At 40.6% G+C, this 26,412-nt stretch overlaps 1 protein-coding gene across 1 annotated transcript in view; it reads left to right on the top strand.

The window, feature by feature from the left end:
* Positions 1-26,412, top strand: part of PRKAR2B (protein kinase cAMP-dependent type II regulatory subunit beta) — a 106,053-nt gene that overhangs the window by 63,787 nt on the left and 15,854 nt on the right. The window contains exons 3-5 of the mRNA XM_056117954.1: positions 8,309-8,361; positions 14,067-14,150; positions 21,751-21,857. Coding sequence (XP_055973929.1) covers positions 8,309-8,361; positions 14,067-14,150; positions 21,751-21,857 — 244 coding nt within the window. The remainder of the gene's footprint in view (positions 1-8,308; positions 8,362-14,066; positions 14,151-21,750; positions 21,858-26,412) is intronic.

Below are 26,412 nucleotides of genomic sequence, written 5' to 3'. Positions count from 1 at the left end.
CATGGAGTTCTTGAGATTCTTGTAACCTCCTGAGTGGTAGAGTTTCTTTGATGTGCCAAGAAGATGACTCCTGGATGAGGGGTCTCTAGATACGATAGGGACTGGATTCCAGGAACACCAAACTTGAATTAGAAACTTGGACCATTCTGGAGCTGGAGTGGTAGTTCTGTGAGTGAGGCATCCAAGTAACCCGGCTTCCATCCTAGCACCCTGTATGGTCCCCTGAGCACCTCCAGTAGTGATCTCAGAATGCAGAACCAGGAGTAAGCCCTGAGGACCACTGATTGTACCCCCCCCAATTTGAAACATTTAGCCCAGTCTTCTACCTTGGGAAGAAGATTTGAGAGCTGAAAATTGAATTATTCAATTTCTGTGATTTATTCAGTCTGGCCTATGTTAATGAGAACTCAGAGTTCAGGGGAAATATTTGCCCAACATTCATTTGACAAAGGGTTAATGTATAAGGGATTAATAATAATGTCTAATAAAGCACTTGGGGAACTTACCACGAACAAAAAAAAAAAAAAGAACTATCGAAAAATACAGAGAGGAGATGGAATCATATTCACAACAGATACTTTAAAGAAGACATACAGGTGGCCAATGGGTATATGAAAAAATTCTCTTCGTCATTTATCAGGAAAACGCAAATCAGACCAACAATGAGCTGTCACCTGACATCACTGATACTGGCACACATGAAAAAGAACCAAAACAACCAGTGCTGGCGTGGATGTTTGGAAAAAGGGACCATCACCCACTGCTGGTGGGAATATTGCCTGTTTCAGACTCTTGAAAACAGCATTGACACTTCTCAGAAACCCAAGAATTAAGCTTCTGTATGACCAGCAAATCCACAACTTGCTATCTACTCCAAGGGCCCAAAAACACTACTTCAAAAATGCATTTGTCGTATGTTCATTGTAGCACTTTTCACAATAGTCAAGATCTGGAAACAGCCCAAGAGTCCAAGAACAGATGACTGGATAAAAGAAATTGTGGTAGATACACACAATAGAATACTACTCAGCTGTAAGAAAAAGATGAAATCATTCAATTTCCTCAGTATTGTAGAACTAGAGGGTATCATGTTAAGTGAAGTCAGAGAAAACCTGAGGGATACAGAAGGATCTCTCTCATATGTGGAAATATAAAGGAACATAGTAAGGGACCTAAAAAGGCAGCAGAGCCTGAGGGTTTGTCTACAGAACTGAGCTCACCTGGGGTAAGGAGATTGTACAGAGGGGGGGGTATGTCCTTGGGACACTGATGGAAAGAAGCAGGCACCGGTGGTGGGTGTGGGTTGGAATGATGCATGCATGAAGCTATCATTAACAGTATTATAAATCATGGTGCCTCAGTAAAGATGGGAGGGGTGGAGTTTCCCACTAGGGAAAAGAGGAAAGAAAGCAACTTCAAGTTTAGAAAGCTTCCCTGTGGGTGCACCTTTAGAGGTGTGGGGGACAGTGCACCTGGGGAGGGTGTAGAGACAGACCCACACCCTGCCATATGAATCTGTCTCTTAGCTGTGTTCATTGCTCCATTGTCTCTTTAATGATAAACCAGTAATAATGAGGATGACACTTGCCTGCGTTCTGAAAGTTATTCTAGCTGAGCATGGACCTTGAAGAGGGAATTGTGGGAGTCTCCAACTGACAAGACTGGGCGGTCAGAAGTATTGTCCTGAGTATTGTGATTAGTGCCTGAGACAAGGCACTATGAGGGGATTGAGGCCTGTCACCTGTGGGGTAGGACATTACCTCAAGGTAGATGGTGTCAAGTTTGAATTGTTGGGTAGCCTGTAACAGAGAGTAAAGGGTGTCAGAAAAGACAGCACAGATTTTATGTTAGGGGTTGAGCAAACCTTTCTATTGACTGCTATACATGTATATGTGACAGTGCATATTTTGTTGTGCACAAAGTATACTTATTTAAAATATATTTTTGCATAAACATAATTGAAACCCAGGCTGTAGAAGATGGAGTCAGTGTAGTTCTCATTTTTTGTTTGTCCTGAAGCCCATAGCAGGTGTCCGACCACACCACTGCCACTGCACACTATGCTCTCTGCAATATAAAGATCCAGTTCAACTTTCTGGACCATTCCATATCCAGAGAGATAGTTCAGGGATGAAGGCACTTGTCTTCCATGTCACCAATGCAGGTTCAATTCCTGGCACCCCATATTGTCCCCCTGTACTCTGCCAGAAGTGAATTCCTGAGCACAGAGCCAGGATTCAGCCCTGAGTATTTCCAGGTGTGACCCACACACTCCTTTCTCCAATTTGGGGCCATTCTAGATGACTCACATAGTACCCAAATATACATATGCACAGATTGACAGGGAAAGTTGAATATAGGGTTTGCTTAAAGAATCAGGCTTTGGTGCTGGAGTGACATACTGCAGGAAAAACAGTTGCATCCCATATGGTCCCCCAAGCACCTCCAGGAGTGATCCCTGTGTGCAGAGCCAGGATTAAACCCTGTTAGATGTGACCCCAAAACCAATTTAAAAAAAAAAAGGATTAGCTGTCATCCCTCACTGTTACGTAACTGTCTCATGGCAGATGTAGCATGGTTCCTAGGTCAGTTTGTCATTGCTGAAGGCTGGACAAATACATGTCAGAAAGAGATGTTATTTGGAGGTTTGGGTGTTAGGCTGCTTCCAGGAATTGAGCCCTTGTTCTTTCATTTGCTGTGCAGTGCTACTGAATGAATCTCGAGCTGGGACGTAGGTGGTAAAGCTTCTCATTTGTACCCAACCTTTTTGTCTCCACTTCTTGCACAGTGTAGACATTTTATCACTGTTTCTCTGTCATCCCATTGTTCATAGAGTTACTCGAGTGGGCACCAGTAACGTCTCCATTCATCCCAGTCCTGAGATTTTAGCAGCCTCTTCTTACTTGTCTTTCCCAATGCTGCCATATTGGAGGCTCTTTCAGGGTCAGAGGAATGAGACCTGTTATTGTTACTGTTTTTGACATATCGAACACACCACAGAGAGCTTGCCAGGCTCTGCCATGTGGGTGGAATACTCTCGGTAGCTTGCTGGGCTCTCTGAGATATATATATATATATATATGTATATATAAAGATAAAATAAGATAAAGGCCCTCCCGTTGATCGTCGATTTGCTCGAGCGGGCCCAGTAACGTCTCCATTGGAGACTTTGTTGTTACTGTGTCTGGCATATCGAATACTCTCGGTAGCTTGCCGGGCTCTCCGAGAGGGGCGGAGGAATCGAACTCGGGTCGGCCATGTTGGCCGCGTGTAAGGCGAACGCCCTACCCGCTGTGCTATCGCTCCAGCCCTATGTATATATATATTTATATTTATATTTATATATATGTATATGTATATATATTCCTCTATCATTTGTTGCCTACTATCTGAACCCCATCAATATGTTGTGGTAATTACGGAAAACTGGTATCTTATGATGTGTCCTGGAATATGTTCACTCATATGTGAGGCTCGGCCTGAGCGTGTGGAAAGAGGCCTGGAGCATGGCAGTGGTTGGGTAGTGGAGGTCGGGTAGTAGAGGTCGGCTGCTGGGGCTGGGCCCCTTGGGGAGGGGAGGGCTCATTTTATAATAAAGAATATTTTTCATCTATTTGTTCATTTTTAAAATTCAAATTTTCTTGCTATTGTTTATTTATTTTGGGCCATACCTGACTCTGTTCAGGGCTTACTACTGGCTCTGTGCTCAGATATCATTTCTGGAGCGATGCTTGGGACCGAATGTAGTGCCAGGATTGGTCATGTACAAGGCAAGCACCTTCCCCCTCTGTGCTATCTTTACAGCTCCCTGAAGTTGTCCCCTGGAAATTCTTAGTTGCTGAAGAGGGAGCTGTATTTCTACTTTGCACTGAGTCCTGCAAATTAGATGTCCTGCCTGTGAGGTTGGTCTTCCATGGCAACGCAAAGATACAGAGAGAAGCTTTAGACATAATTGTCCACATTCTTGCTCCTTGGAGAGTTGTCGCAACTAGCACAGTAAAAAGTGTCTGAGCACATCAGCAAGACCGTCTGCATTGTCTGTGGATGCCTCAGGCTGTCCCAGACCAGTGCCATTAAACATTTGATTTATTTGACAAACCTCGTCCTCCCATTTTCTTCTCACCAAGCCACCTTTTAATTATGATTTGGCTTCTTCTGTGGCCTTCCTGCGGGGCAAGAACTGGCTGGTCATGCTGATCCCATACTTCAGTTCAGGAATGAATGTTACTAATTTGACATTGTGGTTCTGTGCCTCAGTGAGATTCCATAATATGAGTCTGCCTGTGGGAAAAGGTCCCCTCCTGTTAGAGATTCCGGACAGACGGCCCTGTCAGAGCTGGTGAATTCACCAAAGCAATGAAGTGTGGATGGAACACTAGGAATGAGATTTTTGGAGTCAGCAGCCAGGCAGTGCTGGGATCAAGTTATTGGTTCTGTGTTACCACTGTGTGATCTTGGTCAAGATACATAACTTCTCTGTGCCCTACATGTTCATCGTGCATGGGATATGGCATCTACCAGAGAGCTGTTGAGAACTTGAATGAGAAAAGATGCACAGGTCAGAGTTTCTCAGCTTCTGCTCTACTGTTCAGAGATAGAGAATTCTTCATTGGAAGAAAGAGGCTTGCCTGTACAGTGTAAGATATTTAGCAGCTTCTCTGACTTCCCCCAGTAACTTCCCCCGCAACCCTCCACAGAGAGATCATCAAAATACCTACAGATACTGCAAAATGTCCTCTGGTTAAGAATTGCTGTTGTCAGAGAGGAATATCTAGAGGAAAGAAAGCTGGCGTCAGGTTTTCTAGTAATAGTGGTGTCTGTAGCATTTCTGATGATAGGAGCCTTGCTTATAGAGGACTTCAGTCAACCTTTCATTTGTCCTCTTTAAGTTTCTATATCTATACCAGAATAAAGTTCATATGAATGAAAAGATACGTTTTTTTAAGCTTCAAGAAATGGCGGGGCGGGGGGGAGAGAAATAACAGAAATAGCAAGTAAGAATAGCTTTTCCCAACAAAATGATCCTCTAGACTCAGAGAAACTAGTGGTTTGGTTGCCTAAGAGAAAAGGGGGCTACTGGGAAGAGTGAACAGTGTGAGTTGAGGGTCTATTTGTGATTGGTGTGGTGAAAATTATATACAGAAGTGAGAAATTATCTTAATATTTCAGACCAATAATAAATTAATTAAAAAAGGGGAAAATAGGGGATTTTCAAACTCCAAGACATGGTCCTTGTATGACATCTAATATTGGGTTTAAATAATTGGAGAGTTTTCTTTCCTGCAAGATGTTGGCATATGGAAAATAAACAGGCATACTCTGTTAAAAAAAAAAGTTGTAAGTATAATTAAGAAAGCAAGCTTAAAAAATTTTTTTGAAAAGTCTCTCTCTGCTCTTGGAGAAGCCCGCGTTCTCTCTTGAGCGCGTTACTCTGTCTCTCTTACTCTCCACTCTCACACATTTTTCTCTTCCTCCTTCCTTCCAAAATCACGAATCATGACCATCCTGTTATTCGTCGATTGCCTCAAGCAGGCCCCAGTAACGTCTCCTTCATTCTAGCCCTGAGATTTTTAAGACAGTGCTGTATTCAAGGCTCTTTAGGAGAATGAGACCCATCATTGTTACTGGTATTTGGCACATTGAGTACGCCACAGGGAGTTTGCCAGACTCTGTCGTGGACTTAGCCTACTCGGATCGGGGCTGAGCATCCTCCATCCTTCCAAAATACCCTCCAAATAATACCTGTTTACCTCAAAAAAAAAAAAAAAGAAAGAAAGCTAATGATGAGAAACATGACAGAATCATTTGAAGGAGGACAAATATATACACAGAATACCCATACATGAGAGCAAAGGAGGAAATACTCATTCTGCTTATAAACATTTAAAGATTATTCAAATTTAAAATGGAAAATGTTAATCCATTAAAATCTAATTTGACAAAGATTTCAGCAGATATATTCATCTACACTGTATAGTTTAGAATCTTACTATACATTCTATCTTTTTTTTGTTTTGCTTTTTGGGTCATACCCAGAGATGCTCAGGGGTTACTCCTGGCTCATGCACTCAGGAATTACTCCTGGCAGTGCTCGGGGGATCATATGGGATGCTGGGAATCGAACCTGGGTCGGCCATGTTGGCTGCGTGCAAGGCAAACGCCCTATCTGCTGTGCTATTGCTCTAGCCCCAATATACATTCTATCTTTAAAAAAATTTTTTTTGTGTATACTGGTGGAGGGATGGGTGTTGAAACACAGTATGACTGAAACCTAATCATGAACAGCTTTGTAAAGGTCTATCAGAGTGAATCAATTAAAAAATTAAATTATTTTATAACTTTATTAAGTCATCAGTTTTGTTACAGACATTAAGTATTCCACTATCAATCCCATCGCCATTGCACCTTCCCACTACCATTCTCCTAATTTTCCCACCATCCTGCCCCCATAGCAGGCCCTCAATAATTTATTTTGTTACTTATTATAAGTATTTTGTTAAAAGGATGATCAAAAAATGTTTCCTTAGAAGAAAGTTAGTGAAGATTGTTGTATCTCACCATGGAGCCATTAAGCCCTTATATAAGGCCTTTACCTTATAAGAGATTACTAAAATGTTTACTACACATTCTTTGTATTGCGGTGAATGTGTGCAGTTGCTATGGAAATAAACATGATGATAAGGATGCCTTTATCAGAGCAGGGCTAGAGAGCATACTTAGCTTACAGGAAGCCTGGGTGCAGTCCTAGAACCTCATGCTCCCTTGTCCACATCTGGGAGCATCCCCCAAGTACAGAGCCAGGAGTAGTTCCTGAACACCTTCAGATGTGGCTCCAAATCCCCTTCCCCCCTCCCCCCACGCACCCTCATCAATATAACATTTAGCTCTCCCAGTCATATTTGGAAATAATTCATACAAATAATCTGAAATGTAGATAAATATGCATGAAGATGTTTATTTCAAGGTTCTTTTAGTGAAAGCCAGCTAAATGTCTAGAATTAGTCCAGTTAATTGTAACGTATGATAAATAATTAGTGGTCCTTAGAAACAGTATTTACAGAAAGTTTCTGTCAGCATACAAAATTCTTACAGTGGTAAATTTCAGAATCAGATTTTAACATGGGGTATTTAATATGAGCTCAATCCAGAATAAAAAATAGAAGGGAGGGGCTGGAGTGATAGTACAGCGGGTAGGATGTTTGCCTTGCATATGGCCGACACGGGTTCGATTCCCAGTATCCCACATGGTCCCCCAAGCAAGCACCGCCAGGAGTGATTCCTGAGTGCCAAGCCAGGAGTAACCCCTGTGCAAAGCTGGATGTGACCCAAAAAAGCAAAAAAAAAAAAAAAAAAAAAAAGAAAAGAAAAGAAAAAACAGAAGGGATATGCTATATAAGAATAGTACTTCATCCAGGTAAAATGAATTGTGATTAATCTATGAAATATTCTGAACTACGTAGTTTAAATGATTTCACAGCAAATTTAAACTTCCTGTTTCACTTAGTAAGTTTTACATCTCAGTCAGCGTCTAGCTTGGTAATATTGAGCAAGGTATTTAAGTTCCCTGTCTCAGATAGGAGAACAAAAGGCAATTGTCTAGACTTCAGTACAACTTTGCATAGTTACCCCTATGCCCATAAATATGCTGAGGGCTCCTTGGTCCGCTGAGGCAGAGTTCTGATCGCTACTTTCTCTTCCGGTCCAAGAGAAGGTCAAATTTATATACTATATATACTGTAGCAAGCTTAATTACAATAGAAGAACTGTCCCCCCTCTCCCAGTGTAACCTAGTAGAAGCACAGGCCTGGCAGTCTTGAATACCTGTGTGCATAGAGAAGTAAATACTTTGCTTGCAGTCAGGGAGTGGTTATTTTGGTGGTCAGATGCAATTCTTGTGTGAGAAATGTAAGAACTAGAAGAGAAAACAATTTTATTTTAAGGTATTTCTTTTTTTTTTTTTCTTTACTGGTGCATGGACAGGTCAAGAGTGTGGTTTTTTCTTCCCTCAGAGGAAGCTTGGAGTAATCGTGAAAAAAAAAAAAAAAAAAAAAAAAAACACTGCAGTATTGTCCTAGAACTCTAAACCTCCACAGGTCATTTTCTCTGAGTTCAAGTTTTGCTTTCATTCACTCTGAATTTCTATAAGAATTTCTACATATTTTAGGAGTAGATGACTTGCCCTGTAATGGGAGTGAATTTTAGCTTTTTCGTACCATGGCATTCTTTTTGTTGATTTTTAAGGTATATTTGTGTAGTTGTATGTTTATTGATGAAATAAATTTTTAAATTATCTGTTTTATTTTTATAGTATGTGCAGAAGCTTATAATCCTGATGAAGAAGAAGATGATGCCGAATCCAGGGTATGTAATTCACTGAATAAATGAATTTTAAATTAGTATACCTACACTGGTAAGAAAGATAGTAAAAGATCTTAATAGATGTATAGTTCCACATGAGACATAATGGAATTGTTTGGAATTTATTTCTCTTCCTTGACTTATCTCTAATTACCTATCTGCCTCTACTTCTGTGCACTTATCTTTGTCCAAAGTATCTTTAAATGAAAAGATACACATAAAGCTCACTGCAGTTTGTAGTTTTATTTTATATTTTTTTGCAGATTACAGTCTGACGATGGAAAACATTTTTAACTGACTCATTCATAATGATGTTATCTTTTATAGGCAATTTTTCTAGTAAAGAGATATGCTGGGAAAGCCTTCTGCTCTTCCTAACAGATGACTACCAGAGCTTACACTGAGAAAATTATAGTAAAATTATATCTGCAGAGTTTGAACGGTAGTTCTTATTTACAGTTCTAATACTTTGCTCAGAAATTGATTTCTTGGAAAGTCCACCAGCTTTGTAAAAATTTTTTAATCTGGGTGCTGGAGCAATGGTATAGTTGGTAGGGTGTTTGCCTTGCACACGGCCAACCTGAATTAGATCTCCAGTATCCCATATGGTCCCCTGAGCACTGCCAGGAGTAATTCTTGAATACGGAGCCAGGCATAACCCCTGAGCATATGCTACCCGGTTGTGACCCGAAAGGAAAAAAAAATTTTTTTTAATCTGGTCTAAGGCAATGTTTAAGCTGTAGTCTTTCATTATTTACCTACTAATTAAAAAGTAAATGAGATATTGTTGCACCTATACATGGACAGTAAAAATTTATCTTGAAAAGAGTTTTCTTTTCTATATTCCTTTAAAAATGCAAGCCCAAATCTATTTCTGTAGACCTGAAAACCATTCCAGTGAGAATTTCTGAGTTTCACTTCAGAAAAGATGTCTCATCCCTAAGTCTTTACATCATTAAGCCCCCTAAAGTCTTTGGTAGAAGAATCAGGAGCTTTATGCTACCCAGTAGGCCTTGAAGGAAATCCTCTTTGATTCCCATCCTTGCTGGGTTTCCCAACACTACAGTTGTGAGGAGTTTATTCACTTTTTGTCAGAGCCTAAATTATTTTGATTAAACCCACAGATCCCTGTCTGACAATGATGTTACCCTAAGACCAGTATGGGATGTGCTAATTTGGGATGTGCTGTCATTACTTCCTGTAAACAGAAAAACTGGAACTTTCCCATCATGTGTTTGATTTATGATTCTATCAGAAGCAATAGTGGGCAACTAGTGACAACCACACACATTCTTTATATTTGTGAACAGATACATAGGGTAAAACTTGGTAGCTGAGGTGCTAAGCTGGTTTAGACCAGTTAAGATGAAGTTTAAAATTTTTGTTTTTAATGAAATTTTATTTTTAATTAAAATTTTTAATTATTTTTTTAATATAAAGGTTAAAATTTTTTCTTTTTTTTTTATTTGTTGAATCACCATGAGAACAGTAACAAAGCCCTTTCAGTTCAAGTCTTGGTCAGTCATACAATGATCAGACACCTGTCCCTTCACCAGTGCACATTTTCCACCACCAAGAACTCCAGTATACCTCCCTCCCACCCCGCCCCCACCTATGTGACAGATTTCCACTTTACTCTCTCTCTCTCTCTCTCTCTCTCTGTCTGTCTCGATCACATTCAATATTACGACAAAAGACCCACCACTGTTAATTTGCAATTTCCCCCAACATTCAGACTTGCCACAAAGACATCATTAGAAAATTTGTTTTCTAATGTTGATTATGAAGAGCATATGATGTTGTGTGGTCACAATAGTGGCCACACGAATTTGGATTTCTAATATTTTAGTAATAAACCTATAGGGATTAATGCCAAAAGCTCCTGGGTTCCGAGGGTGGCAACCTGGAGCATTGTCATGGCGGGAGCAGGGCTGATTCCACCCCCCATCTCATGAAGCCCCATGTGCCTCGTCAATGCAGTCATATACCTGACTGTTCATAAGGCTCTAAAAAATGCAAGCCACTATGTTGCTGCCGCATAGTGGGACAGGTGGAGATACAGGCACCATTCCCCTCACAGGGCGGCATAGCACCAAAGTTAAATACACAGTCCAGATGTATTTCGGCTGGGCATTATCTTTTCCTCAGATTTTCCCACCACCATTCAAGCCTGATTTTCAGGGAGAAATGCTGGATGATTTACTTTCCATTGATCACTTTGCATATTGGGAAATGTTGCACGGCCGCATAAACGGCCGTGCAGTTCGGAAAAATTATCCTGGTACCCGCATGCCAGAGCCATGCTTGTAGAAGCTCATGGTCAACAGGATTCCATCTGGAGAAGGTGTGGAGACAGCACCTACCCCATCTGGGACCTCCTGATGATATCGGCTCTGTTTGGGGCCTGGAGCATTCTCCGGGAGATGTGGGGCTCTTCAGCCAGTTTTCTTCTTTGCTGCTGTGTGCTGTAAGATGGCGCTGGGGGACGAACTGTGGGCGTGACTTCCAGAATCAGGAGTTTCTTGGGAGCCGGGGTGGCCCCTTTGTAGTTCGGAAAAATTGTCCTGGCACCTGCTTGCCAGAGCCATGCTTGTGGAAGCTCATGGTTACCGGGATTCCATCTGGAGAAGGTGTAAAGGTTAAATTTTAAATGTGAAAACAGTATATAGTATACCTGAGAACTGTTAATTAGTATTTGGTCCATGAGATAGGTAAAATGAAATGAGTGGATCACTTCGGCTAATTTCTTACAACTTTTTGTTGAGGGTGAGAAGAGTGGAGATGAATCTATAACAGTTGAAATTAATTTGGGACCATAAAATAACTGCACTGACATATTTTTGAATTTGGGGAGATATTGGCATATACTTGGTAAACTACACAATTCTAGAGTGAGTCTAAACAAAAGCAAAAATAGCAGGCTAATAGTCAGCAAAAAGATAACCACCTTTGTCTAGAAATCTGTTGCAAGAATAGTAGAGTTTATTAAAAAGGGACTCAGCTTCAGTTGCTCTTACTGCCATATATCAAGAAAGAACCTACAAGGGCCAGAGCAAAATGGGAGGGAGTGTGCGGTGAGGGGCAGGACATGGGAGGACTGAAAGTTTCTCCCTCTAGTCATGTTAGAGGTTCTCCAGGTAACAGCATCATTCATCCTTAGGGACTGGTCTAAAAGGTCTGGAGGAGGACTAGCCAATTTTAAGAGATGGTGTGAGAGATGGAGGGTAGTTAAGATAGAGGAGGGCCCATTATGACAATACTAGTTGGAAATGATCACTCTGGACAAGAACTGAGTATTGAAAGCAGGTGAAGGGATGTACATGATAATCTTTCAGCATCTGTATCGCAGACCATAATGCCTAAAATGAGAGACAGAGTGAGAGAGAGAGGAGAGGTGCCTGCCATAGAGGCAATCTGGAGTGGTGGTGATGGGGGTGGCTTGAAGGGGTGGGAGGGACACTGGGGACACTGGTGATGGGAAATTATACTGGTGGAGGGATGGGTGTTGGAACTTTGTTTGACTGAAATGCAATCATGATCAATTTTGTAATACTCTATCTCATGCTGATTCAATTTAAAAAAAAGAAAGAAATAGTCACTTCATTAACAATGTAAAAATGCCCCCTTATCATTCACTCCAGTTAGGAAATTCCAAGGATTTTTGAAGTTCTGTGCCATAAACAGAGACAATGGCAAAAATATCTGTATTTTTGTTCTTTCATTTAATTTTTCTTTTTGGTTGATGACACTCAGCAGTGCTCAGGGCATATGCTACTGGCTCTGTGTTGAGGAATAACATACCTGGCTGTGCTTGAGGGACTATATGTTGTGGTGGGGATCGAATCTGGGTCTGCCAAGTGCAGGGCAAGCATCTAAAGCCCTGTACTATCTCTCTGGCCCCTGTATTTCTTATTATAAGTTATAATATCCTACCATGTATCTCGGTTCAAAATCCCACTTTCCCTATGAAAATTTCTCCATAATCCCAGTGTGAGCTAGGAGGTCAGTATCATCAACTTCAAACCAGGCCACTGGATAGCACTGAGAAGCAAGGGCAGAAGGATCTTGGTCTGTTGGGCGTTCATCCCAAGAGTTATTCCCTGTTGACATCTTCTAGGTTATTTTTAACTTTTATTTTTTGATCATTGATTATTTATTCAGAATTATAAAAAATGTTTTAGGTTCTTCATTCTCCAAACCTCTTACTCATAACTGTACTATTTTTTTTCTCATTTTTTATTGGGTGTGGGCCTGAGGCCACTCCTGCCATTCTCCGTCCAGCAGTGTGAGACTGGTGGTCCAATGTTTAACCCCACAGCATAGTGCTTGGGCCTGGTGGTGCTGGGATCTGCCAGAACTCCAAGAGTGCCAGGGGCTCAGGTGCTACGAAAGACTGAACTGAGTGCCTCTCACATACTCTGAACCCTTTAGAAAAAGCACTCCCCAGAGGGAGAGTCACACACATTGTGCCTTAGAAGTATCATCACCACATAATGCAAACTACATGTAAGCGTGAACTCCTGGAGACATCATGAAGCATCTCAGGAAAGAGTACATCCTGACACATGGTTGAACTCAGAGCTGCACAGTATGAAACAGTCTTCAAAAGCATGTGATGAGCAGAAAGTGGAGTAAGATTTCTAGTAGTAGACCAGAGAAACCTTTTAGAATTCCGCTGGAGCTTGTTGTAACCTCTGTCCTTCAGAGTATTCCATTACTGGAGGGGGCAGGGGGTGTTTGGAGTCTTCAGTCATGAGCCAGATGCAGTTTATATATTATATATATTATATATAATATATACAATATTATATACAATAGCCAAAATATGGCTGGAGCAATAGCACAGCGGGTAAGGCATTTGCCTTGCACACGGCCGACCCAGGTTCAATTCCTCTGCCTCTCTCGGAGAGCCCGGCAAGCTACTGAGAGTATCTTGCCCACATGCCAAAGCCTGGCAAGGTCCCCTTGATGGATATGCCAAAAACAGTAACAAGTCTCACAGTTTGTCGTGAGACGTTATTGGTGCCTGCTCAAGCAAATCGATGAACAATGGGAGGAGAGTGCTACAGTGTTACAGTGTCAAAATATGGAAACAACCCAAATGTCCATGAACAGATGCCTGGATAAAGAAACTGGTACATATACACAATGGAGTACTCCACCATAAAAAAAAAAAAGGATAAAGTCTTGCTGTTTGCTGCAAGGTAGATGGAACTCGAGAGTAAAATAAGTCAGAGGGAGGGGATCAGACTCAGAATGACCTCTCTCATATGTAGGATATAAAGGGCACTGGGCACTGGTGATGAGATTGGTATTAGAATAATATTTATATTAATATAACATAATATCTAATAATAATATTAGAATAATAATTTATAGCAATATAATATCTAATAATAATATTAGAATAATAGTTTTCCTGAAGCTCAATCATAAATATCCTTGTAACTTTGTAATTCATGATGATGCTATTAAAAATACTCTTAAAAAACATTCAAGTGCTATATTGATATGTGTGTGGGCACCTTCCTCACTATCTGAGACCACTTCTTTCAGTAAATGCTCACTGTTGACAAGCCAACTGTGAATGCCGAAAGTGAGCCCACATACCCACAGTCCTTCCACTCAACCACTCAACCAGCAGTTTTATCTCTTATGAGTAAGATGGGTCAACTAGTTTTTCAAATTTGTTTTCAAATTTCCTTTAGATTATACACCCCAAGACTGATGATCAAAGAAATCGGTTGCAAGAGGCCTGCAAAGACATCCTGCTCTTTAAGAATCTGGACCCGGTAAGCTCCATCTCAGTAATGCTACTTCCTTTGTCCCAGTGCCGCTGAGTACTGTGCAGTCTTGGTTCTGACCCTCTCCTACCAGGTGGCACTGCCCGAGAATGGATGCTGCTTGCGCTGAGGGCTGTGCTGGGAGAAGAGAACTGAGATTGGCTCTTTCCATGCTACCAGGGCAAGCAGAGAACCAGCCTGTTCTGTCTAGGGCCAAGAGCAGAGCAGACTGGCCTTCTCTGCAGGACAATGTTGTCTTGCTGTAAAGTGCTGGGAAAAGCCCCTTTGAGATTAGGATCTTTCATACTTCCCACAGGAAGAGGAGGGGATTCTCAGCGTCTGTAGGGTGGTACCTCTTAATATCCAGTGGTAGCAATTTTATTTTAATGCATATAAAGTAATGTCTTACTTTGCTTTAATGTGGGGGTGGGAATGGGGGGCTGTTCTTTGTAATGGTTTAGAAATCTCAGGACTTTGGCTTGGGGTCTCTTTCTAGAATCCCTTCTCTCAATGTAAAGGTGCACCATGACATTTGGATATTTCTCTGGGCTCCAGCCTGAATGATCTGTCTCCTTTATCCTTTATTTTTGGTTAGTCATTGACCTATGGTCACTTGGGAAATAACTCTTGTTACCTCTTGTTGCTAATGTGAAAAAAACCATCAACTTTTGGAACTTAATTCAACTTTCTGTTGTCAAATATGGCATCTTAGAGTTTTCAGCTGGATTCCCCAGAGTGGAAAAAATAGCATGAAATCAAAACAAGATCTTACGAAGTCCATTTTTATAAAAGTGTCTGAATCATACCAGTTCTTCTATACTGGGTCATGTTACTCCCTGAAATATTCTTAAAATCATGTTTGCTTCTGACAGCATTATGTTCACTTCCTGCCCTGTGGGAATGCTACTTCCATTTGTGACTTTGGCCATCTTGTTATAAGACAAGTGTATTTTTTGCTCTGTGAGTTCAGATGACTGGCTCTGACAAGCCTGAACTGGTGGCACCAGAACCCTTTAGTAACTTCATCTGTCCCTTTTGTTGATGATCTGAGACCTGTAGTATTAGAGGCCACAGAAATACCTCAGTAGAATTCTTGTCCTCTTGAAACTTGCAGTTGGTGAAGGATTAAAATCCACACACAAAGTAGTTTTGTAAAATATTATGTATGTTTTGATGGGATCAGAGCACTGAGCAGATGAGGGTCTCAGCACAATCTGAGGCAGGCCACATGAGTCAGGCCTCCGGGGATGAGGACAAAATACAAAATTGTCAGTTGAAAAGTTCAGAGTATTATTCATGCCTGAAGTTAGAAGAATGTGTGTGTGTGTGTGTGTGTGTGAGAGAGAGAGAGAGAGAGAGAGAGAAAGAGAGAGAGAGAGAGAGAGAGAGAGAGAGAGAAAGAGAGAGAGAGAAAGAGAGAGAGATACATTCTGTGGCACTTTTGAGTCTTTTCAGTACTTAACAAGTTTGTCTATGGCCATTTTGGGAGTAGTATAGAAGTTAAAAATGAGAGGATGGAGAGTCACCAGGTGAAAACAAAGGAACAGTATTGTGACACGTGCAGAAAGAAATGGGTTTTTTAAGTTTTTTAAATTTTATTTTAGGCACTATGTTTTACAAGCCTTTTAATGATCAAGGGTTTCGTTCATCACATGTTCCCTTACCATACCCTGTCCAAAGAATCTGCTTTCCTTCACCATTTGCCCAATGTCCTGTTCTCCCTTCCCATCCCTGGAAACTTTCTATTTCTATTGAAGACAAGTTCTTGCTTTCTATTGCCTTTGGGCATTTGTTGTACCTTGGCTTTGTTTCTTCATATCTCACATAGGAGTGAGGTCATTCGAATTTCTGACTAACTTCTTTCTCAGCACAATACTCTGCAGACCGTCCATGTAGCAGCAAGTTGCATGACTTTGTCTTTTCTTAGAGCCAAGTAGTATTCCACTGTATCTGTGCATCATAGTTTCTTTTTCAGGTTGTCTGTTCTTGAACACTTGGGTCATGTCCAGATTTTGGTTGCAGTGAAAGAACATAAGATTTCTAATGTCTTTACAGAAAAGGAAGGGGCTTCATTAGTAAAGGTGGAGAATGACAGTCTCACCGTGTGGTTGGGAATGACAGAAGTTTTTACATCTTGGTTGAATTAGGAGCTGAAGACAAGAGTTCAGGTTGATTGGCATCTAGTTGGAATGATTGCACAGGTAGCACCTTTTTCTGGAATGGGTAATCTTGAAGAGGAAGAGGAATTACAAAATAACAAGAAGCCTTGACTCTGTACCTGCTCTCTCATTTGAGCTTCTTCATGTCATTGTTTCACTTGAAAATCCTATACTGGGGGCTGGAGCTATAGTACAGCATTTGCCTTGTACACGGCCAACCCGTGTCCAATTCTCAGCATCCCATATGGTCCCCCAACACCGCCAGGAGTAATTCCTGAGTGTAGAGCCAGGAGTAACTGCTGAGCATAGCTGGGTGTGACCCCAAAAAGCCCCCAAAAAAAGAAAGAAAGAAAATTCTATACCTGTCAGGTCTTAGAACATGTTTTATCAGAATGCTGTAGTCATACATTGAATGCAGTACTTATAATTATTAAACTCTTTGAAGATATTCTTTTCATGAATATTTTAATGTTCGACTCAGTAGGCCATTTTTCTTCTGAAATATTTCTAATTTGAGGGAACCTTAAATCATTTTCCTATGCCATACTATAAGCTCTCATTAGGGGAGAGTCAATTGTTATTTTTTGAGTGAGTCAGAACCCTTTTACAGAGCTCAGTCACAGATTTGCATTTTGTAGGAGAATAAGATGTGGATTTCCTACAGTGGTTGTCAGTCATTTGGAGAAGCCTCTGCATATTAAATATTTCCTAAGTTCTCCTGTCACTGTGCATAATTATGGAGAAACTGCATTTTGATTGGCTAGAACAGACACCTGTCAGAGAGGTTCTAGAAGAAACAATTATTCTGCATTTCATCAGGAATGACTTTCTCATATGTCTGTGTATGATTCTTTAGCTTTAGGATATGTTAGAATACAGCTAGTACCAAGATAATGAAACCATTTAAGGACGAAGCAGTGTATCTTATCTTTGTCTGTATTTGACATTTAGAACCAGAGCTAATCAGTAAAGCTGATATTTCTCCTTAAATACCAGTCTTCCCTAAAATAGTTAAAAAAAAAACAGTAAGCAAACTTTTAATCAGCTTTCAGCATTCTGATAGGTGACCATATGTTGCCTGGGTTGATGAACTCATTTGAGCAAAATTGTCCCGATGGGGCCAATTAGCACCACCTCAAGTTAACCCCGCTTGCCTGCTTCCTGCATTACTGGCTTATCTTCCAGATTGGCTGCTGCTTTGCAGATCAGTGCCAGCGCTCCCTCAGTGCCCGGGAAGGGGCTGCAGTCCTCGGTCTGCAAACCCACACCATCTTTCTTTTTCTCATCCCCTGTGAAGACATAATCTTGGGTACCCTGCTTATAAGTAAAGTAAAGTAAAGGCCCTCCCGTTGATCATCGATTTGCTCGAGCGGGCCCAGTAACGTCTCCATTGGAGACTTTGTTGTTACTGTGTCTGGCATATCGAATACTCTCGGTAGCTTGCCGGGCTCTCCGAGAGGGGCGGAGGAATCGAACTCGGGTCGGCCATGTTGGCCGCTTGTAAGGCGAACGCCCTACCCGCTGTGCTATCGCTCCAGGTACCCTGCTTAAAACTACTTATTTTTTTTTAAATTTACTTTAAAATATCAGCTCCATATCAATACAGTTTACACAAATTCAAAAGCAACAAATGAGTAAGTGGCAAGTGCAAAGAAATCTCCATCTTCCCCTCTCTCCCAGACCCAGGTTCCCGAGGACCCAAGTTCTTTTAGCACTTGGGGTTCTGTAGCATTTCCCAAAGCTATACTGTGCATTGCAGGTGTATTCATCAGATGATGGCAGCCCTGAGTGCTCTAAGGTTTCTTGCCCTGTTGTGAGTTAAACATTGTATTAGTGCAGATAGAGTCTTTATTATCTTCCCATCAGCAATCTGCCAGAGAATGTCTCTTTCCCACACTCTCTCCCAGGGAGAGTCTGACATTTTCATCTGTGAAAATGACAGATGAAAAATTCCTGTCTTAACTTTAATTTACATTTGTGTTATTTGGAGAGAAGTTGAACATCTTTTTTATATTTTTGAGAGCGGCTCTCCCCCTCCCCTGCCCCCCGTGTTTGTTTGGTTTTTGTTTTTCTGATTTTTGAGCAGATCCCGGTGCTCAGAGAACCGTGCAGTGCTGGGATCAAACCTGGGGTTCCTGCATGCAAAACATGTACTGAAACCCAGTGAGGTCTCCTTCCAGCATGAGATTTCCTATTTTTCATTTTAAGTCTTCCCCGTTTAGGGCTGGAATGATAGTATAGTGGGTAAGGCACATGTCTTGGAGGCCCTACCAGGAGTGGTCCCTAAGCACAGAGCCAAGAGTAAACCTCCAAACAATCCAAAACATGTTTTCCCTTTTTGTGTAACTTACAAAGAAATTGTAAGGGAAGATAATGTAATTTTACCCTTAAAATATGTAGCACCAAGAGGAGATGCTGATGAAAAAAATGGACTGAGTGATATTGATCTACTATGATAATGGAAGATTTGATAGAGTATTTGGGAACAGATGGGAGGCAGAATATTTGAAAACTTCCAAAACAACATGAAAATATTTAAAAGTGAAAAATATTTAATAGGGCTGGAGCAATAGTCTAGCAGGTAGTGCATTTGCCTTTCACACAACCAACATGGATTTGATTCCTGTTACCCCGTATGGTCCTCTGAGCCCTCCAGGAGTGATTCCTGAGTGCAGAGCCAGGAGTAACATCCATGAGCATTATTGAGTATGCCTATAAAAAATATTTTCAAATTCCAAAAAAAGGAAAATATTTAAAAGGAAAACATTTGTAGTCATGTTTTGTTTTGTTACTTTTAAGCTACTCATTTTTCACTGACTTGCTCTTTTTCTAAAGACCCTTTTTGAAAAAGTCCCTTGGATATATTTTGAATATCGTTCCAAAGTACAAAGAACTCCTGAAAGTTTTCTCCCATTACATAATGTCTATCTCATCTAGTTTTGCTTTGCTCTCTTTCTGAGTTTCATAGCCTACCAGAAGGGTACCAAAAAGCTGACTTTTAGGTCTGAATACCACAGGCAGTGTGTTATTGGGGTTGTATGAACAGGAGGGACCGGCTGTTTGTTGCCTGCAGGAATCTCCAAGCCCTCCAGCAGGTGAATATCTTGTCCTGGGCCACCCTTGCTGACAGGATCTGTTTTCATTTTACTTGGCTTAGTTTCTCCTAAGAAGCCAACTCTGCTCTTTCGTCTGGAAAGAGTGAACACAGGGTCTCTAGCTGGAGCCCTAGCATGTGTTATAGCATACAGCTCTGAACTTGTCCACTTTTTCCCCTTGTTTTCCTCTGGGTCTCAGACCCATTCTCACGTGACCTGCTGACTCTTTGATGGGTGACTGGTTCTCACTGCAGGCTCACCTGCCCGATTCTCTGCCCTCTCAACACCCCCACGTTCCCACTCACTGACATTTGCCCCAGAAATCTCTTATCAATTGCCCCTTCCCTTGTAAAGTGATGAATGTATGCCTTTGTGTTCCTTATGAAATGTAAACGGGGTCAAGGAGGAAGAGAATTACGAGATATGTTTATGCTTTTGATCCAGAATATCTTGTTTCTTCATCAGGTTTTCCAACTTCCATCTTTCCTCCATCCCATATTCCACTTGTTAATTCACTGATGAATTGGCAGTTGGTGTTGAACTTCTTACTTTAAATATATTTATTTTATTTTTTAAATTTATTTTATAAATTAGCTCACACTGTTTTATTATATTTAATATTCAAACACCAATCCCACCACCCTTATACCTTCCCACCACCAAATTCAGGATGTTTCCATCCCAAACCCCAATCCCTGTCCCAAAACACAACTGAAAGAATATATTTTGTCTTGTATGTTATGAAAAACTTCTGAATATGCTTACAAAAAAGTGTTCATATAAGAAACAGTGTGAAGATTGTTCTCTTTTGGCAGGAGCCATTAAGACATTCTATATGATAACACTAACATGTTGTTAAAGTTTGGGTGATGTGACCTTTGGTCTGTGTATCTGAAAATATGTATAGATGTGCATATATATATCATAGAGGAAAAAAAATATATATATATATTTCCCTCTATGATTTGTTGCCTACTGCCTGAGCCCCATCAAATATGGTGTGGCAATTATGGAGAATGGGTAGGGAGTGTCTTATGATGTATCCAGGAATATGTTCACTCATATGTAAGGCTCCTCAGCCCAAGTGAGTGGGGAGCAGCCTGGATGTGGCGGTAGTTGGGTTGTGGAGGTCGGCTTCCGGGGCTAGGTTCCTTGGGGCGGGGAGGGCTGTCACCCGCCCTCCTCTGGGGCACCCCGAGTGAAAACAGCCTAGCAACGAGTCCGGTGGCATGGCCTCATTTTATGCTCCCTCCCAGGAGAAGCAGCCAAGTGATTTGGAGGGTGGACTTTTTTTTATGCACATAGTAATGACCAAGTATTTAGAGTTCATGAGTGAACAAGCAAATTACCCGTTTACTTTTCAAATAACCCATCTGACTTTTCTCATATCAAGTGTCTGATAGTTACTAATGTATTTGGTCTGAGGAGAGGGTTCTTTTACTTCTGAGTTTATTGACATTAGGCATTGTCCATAGGCCTTGTATGTAGCACATTACAGAAAATTAAAAACTTTAAGGAATTGTTGGATAAGGGTTTTGATCTTTTAGGATATATGGAGATAATAGTCTTCTGGAAGAGAATCTTTATGATACAAAGTGACAGTATATCATGATCACGATTATCCTGTTGTTCGTCGATTGCCTCGAGCAGGCACCAGTAACATCTCCTTCATCCTAGCCCTGAGATTTTAAAAAGTGTGATATTCAAGGCTCTTTCAGGGTTAGGAGAATGAGACCCATCATTGTTACTGGTATTTGGCATATTGGGTACACCACAGGGAGTTTGCTAGACTCTGCCATGCTGGCAGGTTACATTCAGTAGCCTGCCAGGTTGTCCAAAGTATATATATATGACAGCATATATCTGACAGTTTTTATTTCCTTGGTATTATTTTTCTGTTTGGTTTGATTTGATTCTAAACCATAAAGTATTGGAGCCAAGAAAGGGATTCACTAAGTATTTGGAATCTTTACATAAATTCTAGTGATGACTAATATAAGGAAGTTCTAAAAACTTACCTTTAAAAGACACTTGCTATTAGTTTTTTTTAACCAACCTGCTCATTTTAGTTATTAAGATAATATTTATCAAGGTGCATGATAAATTTTCACATTAAAATAGTGATCTAAGATAGACTGAAATAGACTAATTACTTTTGTTCCAATACTGAGCATGAGTAACTATATGATCATCTTATTTATGTGTGATTAAGGAAGTACCAGATACTGTGCTGTATTTTTTCAAAATAAAACTCAATGGAAATATCTTTGACCTTGTTCATGGAAATAGTTAATTACAGATCCTTAAAAAATATGATCTAGATAAAGATAAATGTTACTCCTTTTAACAAAATAGGAGCAGATGTCTCAAGTATTAGATGCCATGTTTGAAAAATTGGTCAAAGAAGGGGAACACGTAATTGATCAAGGTGATGATGGTGACAACTTCTATGTAATCGATAGGTAAGTTTTTCCTTTCTTCTGTGCTATGAGATGTATTAAACTTTTTGTATACAATCACGATGATCATTGTAACTGCTGAAATTCCTATGATAGAGACTGTTGCCCTTTTACTTTTGTAAATGCATGTGGCGAAACCATACTAGGTCACAAAGAGAGTTAGAAGGGCTGATGAGCTTAGCTGTCTTCCAGGCGACACCTCATTTGCTAACTTCTGTTTGAGAGGGAGGTAGTAGGTAATGGATGCCTATTACAGTGCAAAGACATGCATAATATTAGCATTGTTGTTACTCAAAGGCCATGCTATTGTCTTTCAAAAGAATTATTTTTATTTTGGGTTTTTTTTTTAATGTGTGTGTATTTGGACCGTACCTGGTGGTGCTCAGGGAACCAAATGGGATGCTGAGCATCCACCAGGTTTTCATGTGCAAGGCAAGTGCCCTACCCACTGTACTACCTCTCCAGCCCCAAGGTTCATTTTATTTAAAGTAATACACATCCCTGATTTTGAAAATTCAAATGTTTTGAAGAGACACAGGGTGGAGAAGTCAGTATTTTCTTCCTGCTGCCTCTCTGTCACTGTTTCAGAAGAGTAAACCATCTATGAGCCTTCCAGGAGTTGTTGATCATACATTTTTTTTTGAAAACTTCTTTGAGAAATTATTTGGGTGAAAATACATGCATTTATATTGAAAATCTAATGTCAGAAAACTAAAGTTGCACTTTACTTCATCTACGAACATAGTACTTTAAACTTTTAATTAGATAAAAGTCCAAATATATAACAATTAGAACCATTGGAATGGAGTAGATATCTTGAATTTTCTAAATCTGTCCTTAATTGTTGGTGAGTCGCTGGGTGTCCCCATTCTCTCCCATTATGTGTGGAGCACACATCTTGTCTTAGCCTGACTTGGTGGATTATGTTTGCTTCTTAAGTGTAGAGTTGTGTACAACTTGGGCTCTTGGCAACAATTACTTCTTTTTTTTTATGTAGGAGTATTGCTATTTATTCAGCCATTGATTAGGCTGATTGAATTGGGCATGAACTCCACCTTACTTTTTTTTTTCCTTTTTATAAATTTATTTATTGAATCACCATGAGAGCAGTTGCAAAGCTTTCAGGTTTAAGTCTCGTCATACAATGATGAAACTCCTGTCCCTTCACCAGTGCCCATTTTCCACCATCAGAAGCCCCAGTATACCCCCATCCCACACCCTCCCCCTACCTGTGGGGCAGATGATTTCCACATTACTCTCTCTACTTTGATTACATTCAATATTTTGACACCAGACCCACCATTATTATTAGATATTTTACCCCAACACTCAGATCTGCCTGAAAGGCAACCGTAGACAATTTGTTTTCAGTTGCTGATTATGAATAACATGATGTTGCATGGGCGCAGTAGTGGCTGCACAATTTTGGATTTCCGAAATTTTAACAAATCTGGAGGAATTTCTGCTAAAACCTGCTGAGTTTCGAGATTTGTTCCTGAGTCTCTGGGATCATGGCTGTTAAGCAGGTTTGATCAGGAACCAGAGAGGTCTTGCCTCCAATCGTATAGCTGCGCCAGTGGCGGTTTGTGGGTGTATCTCCCACATACTTAACTTTTGGCCATTTACTTTCTTGGTAAACTTGGCCTCAAGTTGTTAGGGTCTGGTCAGAAGCACAGCAGCAATTTTGGGGTATCTAGAAGTCTGAAGGCACCATCAGGCTGCTGATTCGCTTACCTCACAGGTACACATTGACCTGCTGGCGGCACCATATCTCCGACAACAATTACTTCTTATCCCTGTATCTCCATAGACCTCATTTCTTCTCTTGGCTTCACAGGTGGAATCTTCCATTCATCCTTTATTTTTGCTCTTGATCAAGGTTTTTTTTTTCAATTGTAGCACTGTAGTAGCACTGTCCCCCCATTGTTCATCGATTTGCTTGAGCAGGCCCCGTAACGTCTCCATTGTGAGACTTGTTGTTACTGTGTTTGGCATATCGAATACGTCACAGGTAGCTTGCCAGGATTTACCGTGAGGGCAAGATACTCTTGCCGGGTTCTCCAAGAGGGACGAAGGAAAATTATTTTTTTCATTTGTTTTAATTCAAGAACTGTGATTTACAAAGTTATTGATAGTTGTGGTTTCAGGCATATAATATTTCAACTATTCCCACCACTATTGTCAACTTCTCTCCACGAGTGTTACCATATTTCTTCCCTACCCCAAACCCCACATTATCCCCACCTGTCAACTTCACAGGCATATTATAGAGCTTCTGTTGTTGCAACTTAAATAATCGTGTTTTCAGTTTTGTTGAGTCTGTGTTTTGAATATATATGACTGTACCACTCACCCACATCATTGGTTAAGGGTTTTTTTTTTAACTGATGCCTCCTTTCCTTATTCCTTAAAGCCTTGGAGACGAATAAGCTAATTGCCAAGGTGCTAGCTAGGGGTGGACATTGTGATTTTTAGAACAGAACAGAACCAGTTATCTCATCTGTAGGTTAGAGTCATGATTTTAGTTCCACTTCCTTATATTTATATTTGATATATAAAATTTGTTTTCTCAGTAAGCAATTTTTAAGTCCCCAGCTGGCAGATGAAAAAAAGCACCCAGGCACAGAAATGATGTGATCTAGTGACACAATCCTAGATAATCAGTATGGAAGTGAAGCCCGCAGACAGGTGCCTTGGCCACCATTTGTGCTTATTATACATGACTGTGTATTGCCTATGGCCTCACATTATCAGGAAAGAACTAGATAGAGAAAAACAGTAGAACCGGGTGTTTTAACAAATTTTAAACTGATGTGATTTTAGCTAGAGGGCTGGTGCATCATACTATTCATCAACACCATTATATATGTTTATTTGTTTCATTTTTGAGCCACACCTGGCAATGCTCAGGACTTACTCTGGCTCTGCACTCAGAAATTACCCCTGGCAGGACTTCGGGAACCAAATGGGGTGCCAAGGATTGATCTCGTGTTGACTGCATGCAAGGCAAGTGCCCTACATGCTGTATTATTGCTCCAACCCTATTATTACATATTTTATTCTATTGAAAATAGAAAATAGCTAGTGTAGAAAATGTTTGGGGGTGAGGGAGAGCAGAGCCATAGTACAGTGGGTAGGGCATTTGCCTTACATGTGGCTGGCCCAGGTTCAGTCCCTGGCATCCCAAATGGTCCTCTGAGTTCCACCTGGACTAATTCCTGAGTGCAGAGCCAGGAGCAATCCCTAAGCATCACCAGGCATGACCCAGAAACCAAAACAATAAAAAGAGGAAAAGAAAATGTTTTTAGGGGCTGGAGAGATAGCATAGTGGGTAGGGTGCTTGCTTTGCATGCAGCTGACCTGGACTTGAGCCTCGACACCCTTCATGGTCCTCCAAGCCCCACCAGAAGTGATCTCTGAGCACAGAGCCAGGAGTAAATCCTGAGTACTGCTGGCTATGGTTAAACAAAAAAAAAAAAAGGTTTAGTGCAAAGGGGTTATGAAACAAATTCTAGACACCATCCTTGAAATAACTGTCCTACCCATGAATTATATGAAAAACAAACTGTTCTCACCCTTATTCATTAGTGTCTTTTGTCTGCTAAGGCTTTGCTTTTGTTGTGTCTTTACGAAGCATAATTCTTTTCTGATCTTACAAGCACTCCCTTTTTTGTCTTTGTTAAGAGTTTCACCAACAGAATAATGCCAAAGAATTTCTCTTATCTGCCTCCCAGGTGCTTTGGCAAAGCCTTAAATCCATGTTCTCTAATAAAATACAGTCTAGGAGAAGACAGTCCTGCTCAGGAAGAATGTCTTGAATAAATATTGGATCTTGATAATATGTAGTGCCGCAGACATGCAAACTAAATTTTATTTTCCTAGAAAAAGAACTCCAATAAGATCAGGTCAGAAAGACTACAGAAAAGACCAGGATCAGATATTTCATCTGTATTTATGCAGTTTTTCACTTTAGAATGTGGATCCGCATATCATAAAGGACCATATGATATAAAAGAGAGAGGTAAATATTTCAGGCTTTGCCAGCCATCGGATGTCTCTTGAAATTATTCAGCTCTCCTGCTGAGCACAAACCAGCTTTGAATGTTACATAAATCCACTGATGTGTTTGTGCACCAATAAAACTTTATTTGCCAAAGCAGGCAGCCAGTCTGCATGTCATGGCTTGCCTCCTTCTGTTTATGGTCTGAAGGAACTTCAGTATTCTTTTCTAAGTTTTTATGCTTATTTGGCTGGTATATTTTGTGTGTGGAGGGGGGGCGGTTGATTTGGTTTGGGGTCCACATCTGTCTGTACAGGCTTATCCCTGGCTCTGTACTCAGGAATCACTCCTAGTGGTGCTTAGGGAACCCATGTGGAGTACAATGGGATCAAACCAGTGTTGACTGCGTATAAGGCAAGCACTCGATCTGCTAAACTATCTCTCAGCCCTAAGGACCTTCATATTATTAAACACTTTAGGTGTTTCTTTGTATCACAGAAGTAATACATGTTCATTGTAGGTATAAAATTCTTTGATGACATCAGGAAGTTGCTGAGA

The sequence above is a fragment of the Sorex fumeus genome, unplaced genomic scaffold (assembly GCF_029834395.1).
Source record: "Sorex fumeus unplaced genomic scaffold, SorFum_2.1 ptg000037l, whole genome shotgun sequence".
Classification (NCBI taxonomy): domain Eukaryota; kingdom Metazoa; phylum Chordata; class Mammalia; order Eulipotyphla; family Soricidae; genus Sorex; species Sorex fumeus.
This window is presented reverse-complemented; position numbering and strand designations above follow the sequence as displayed.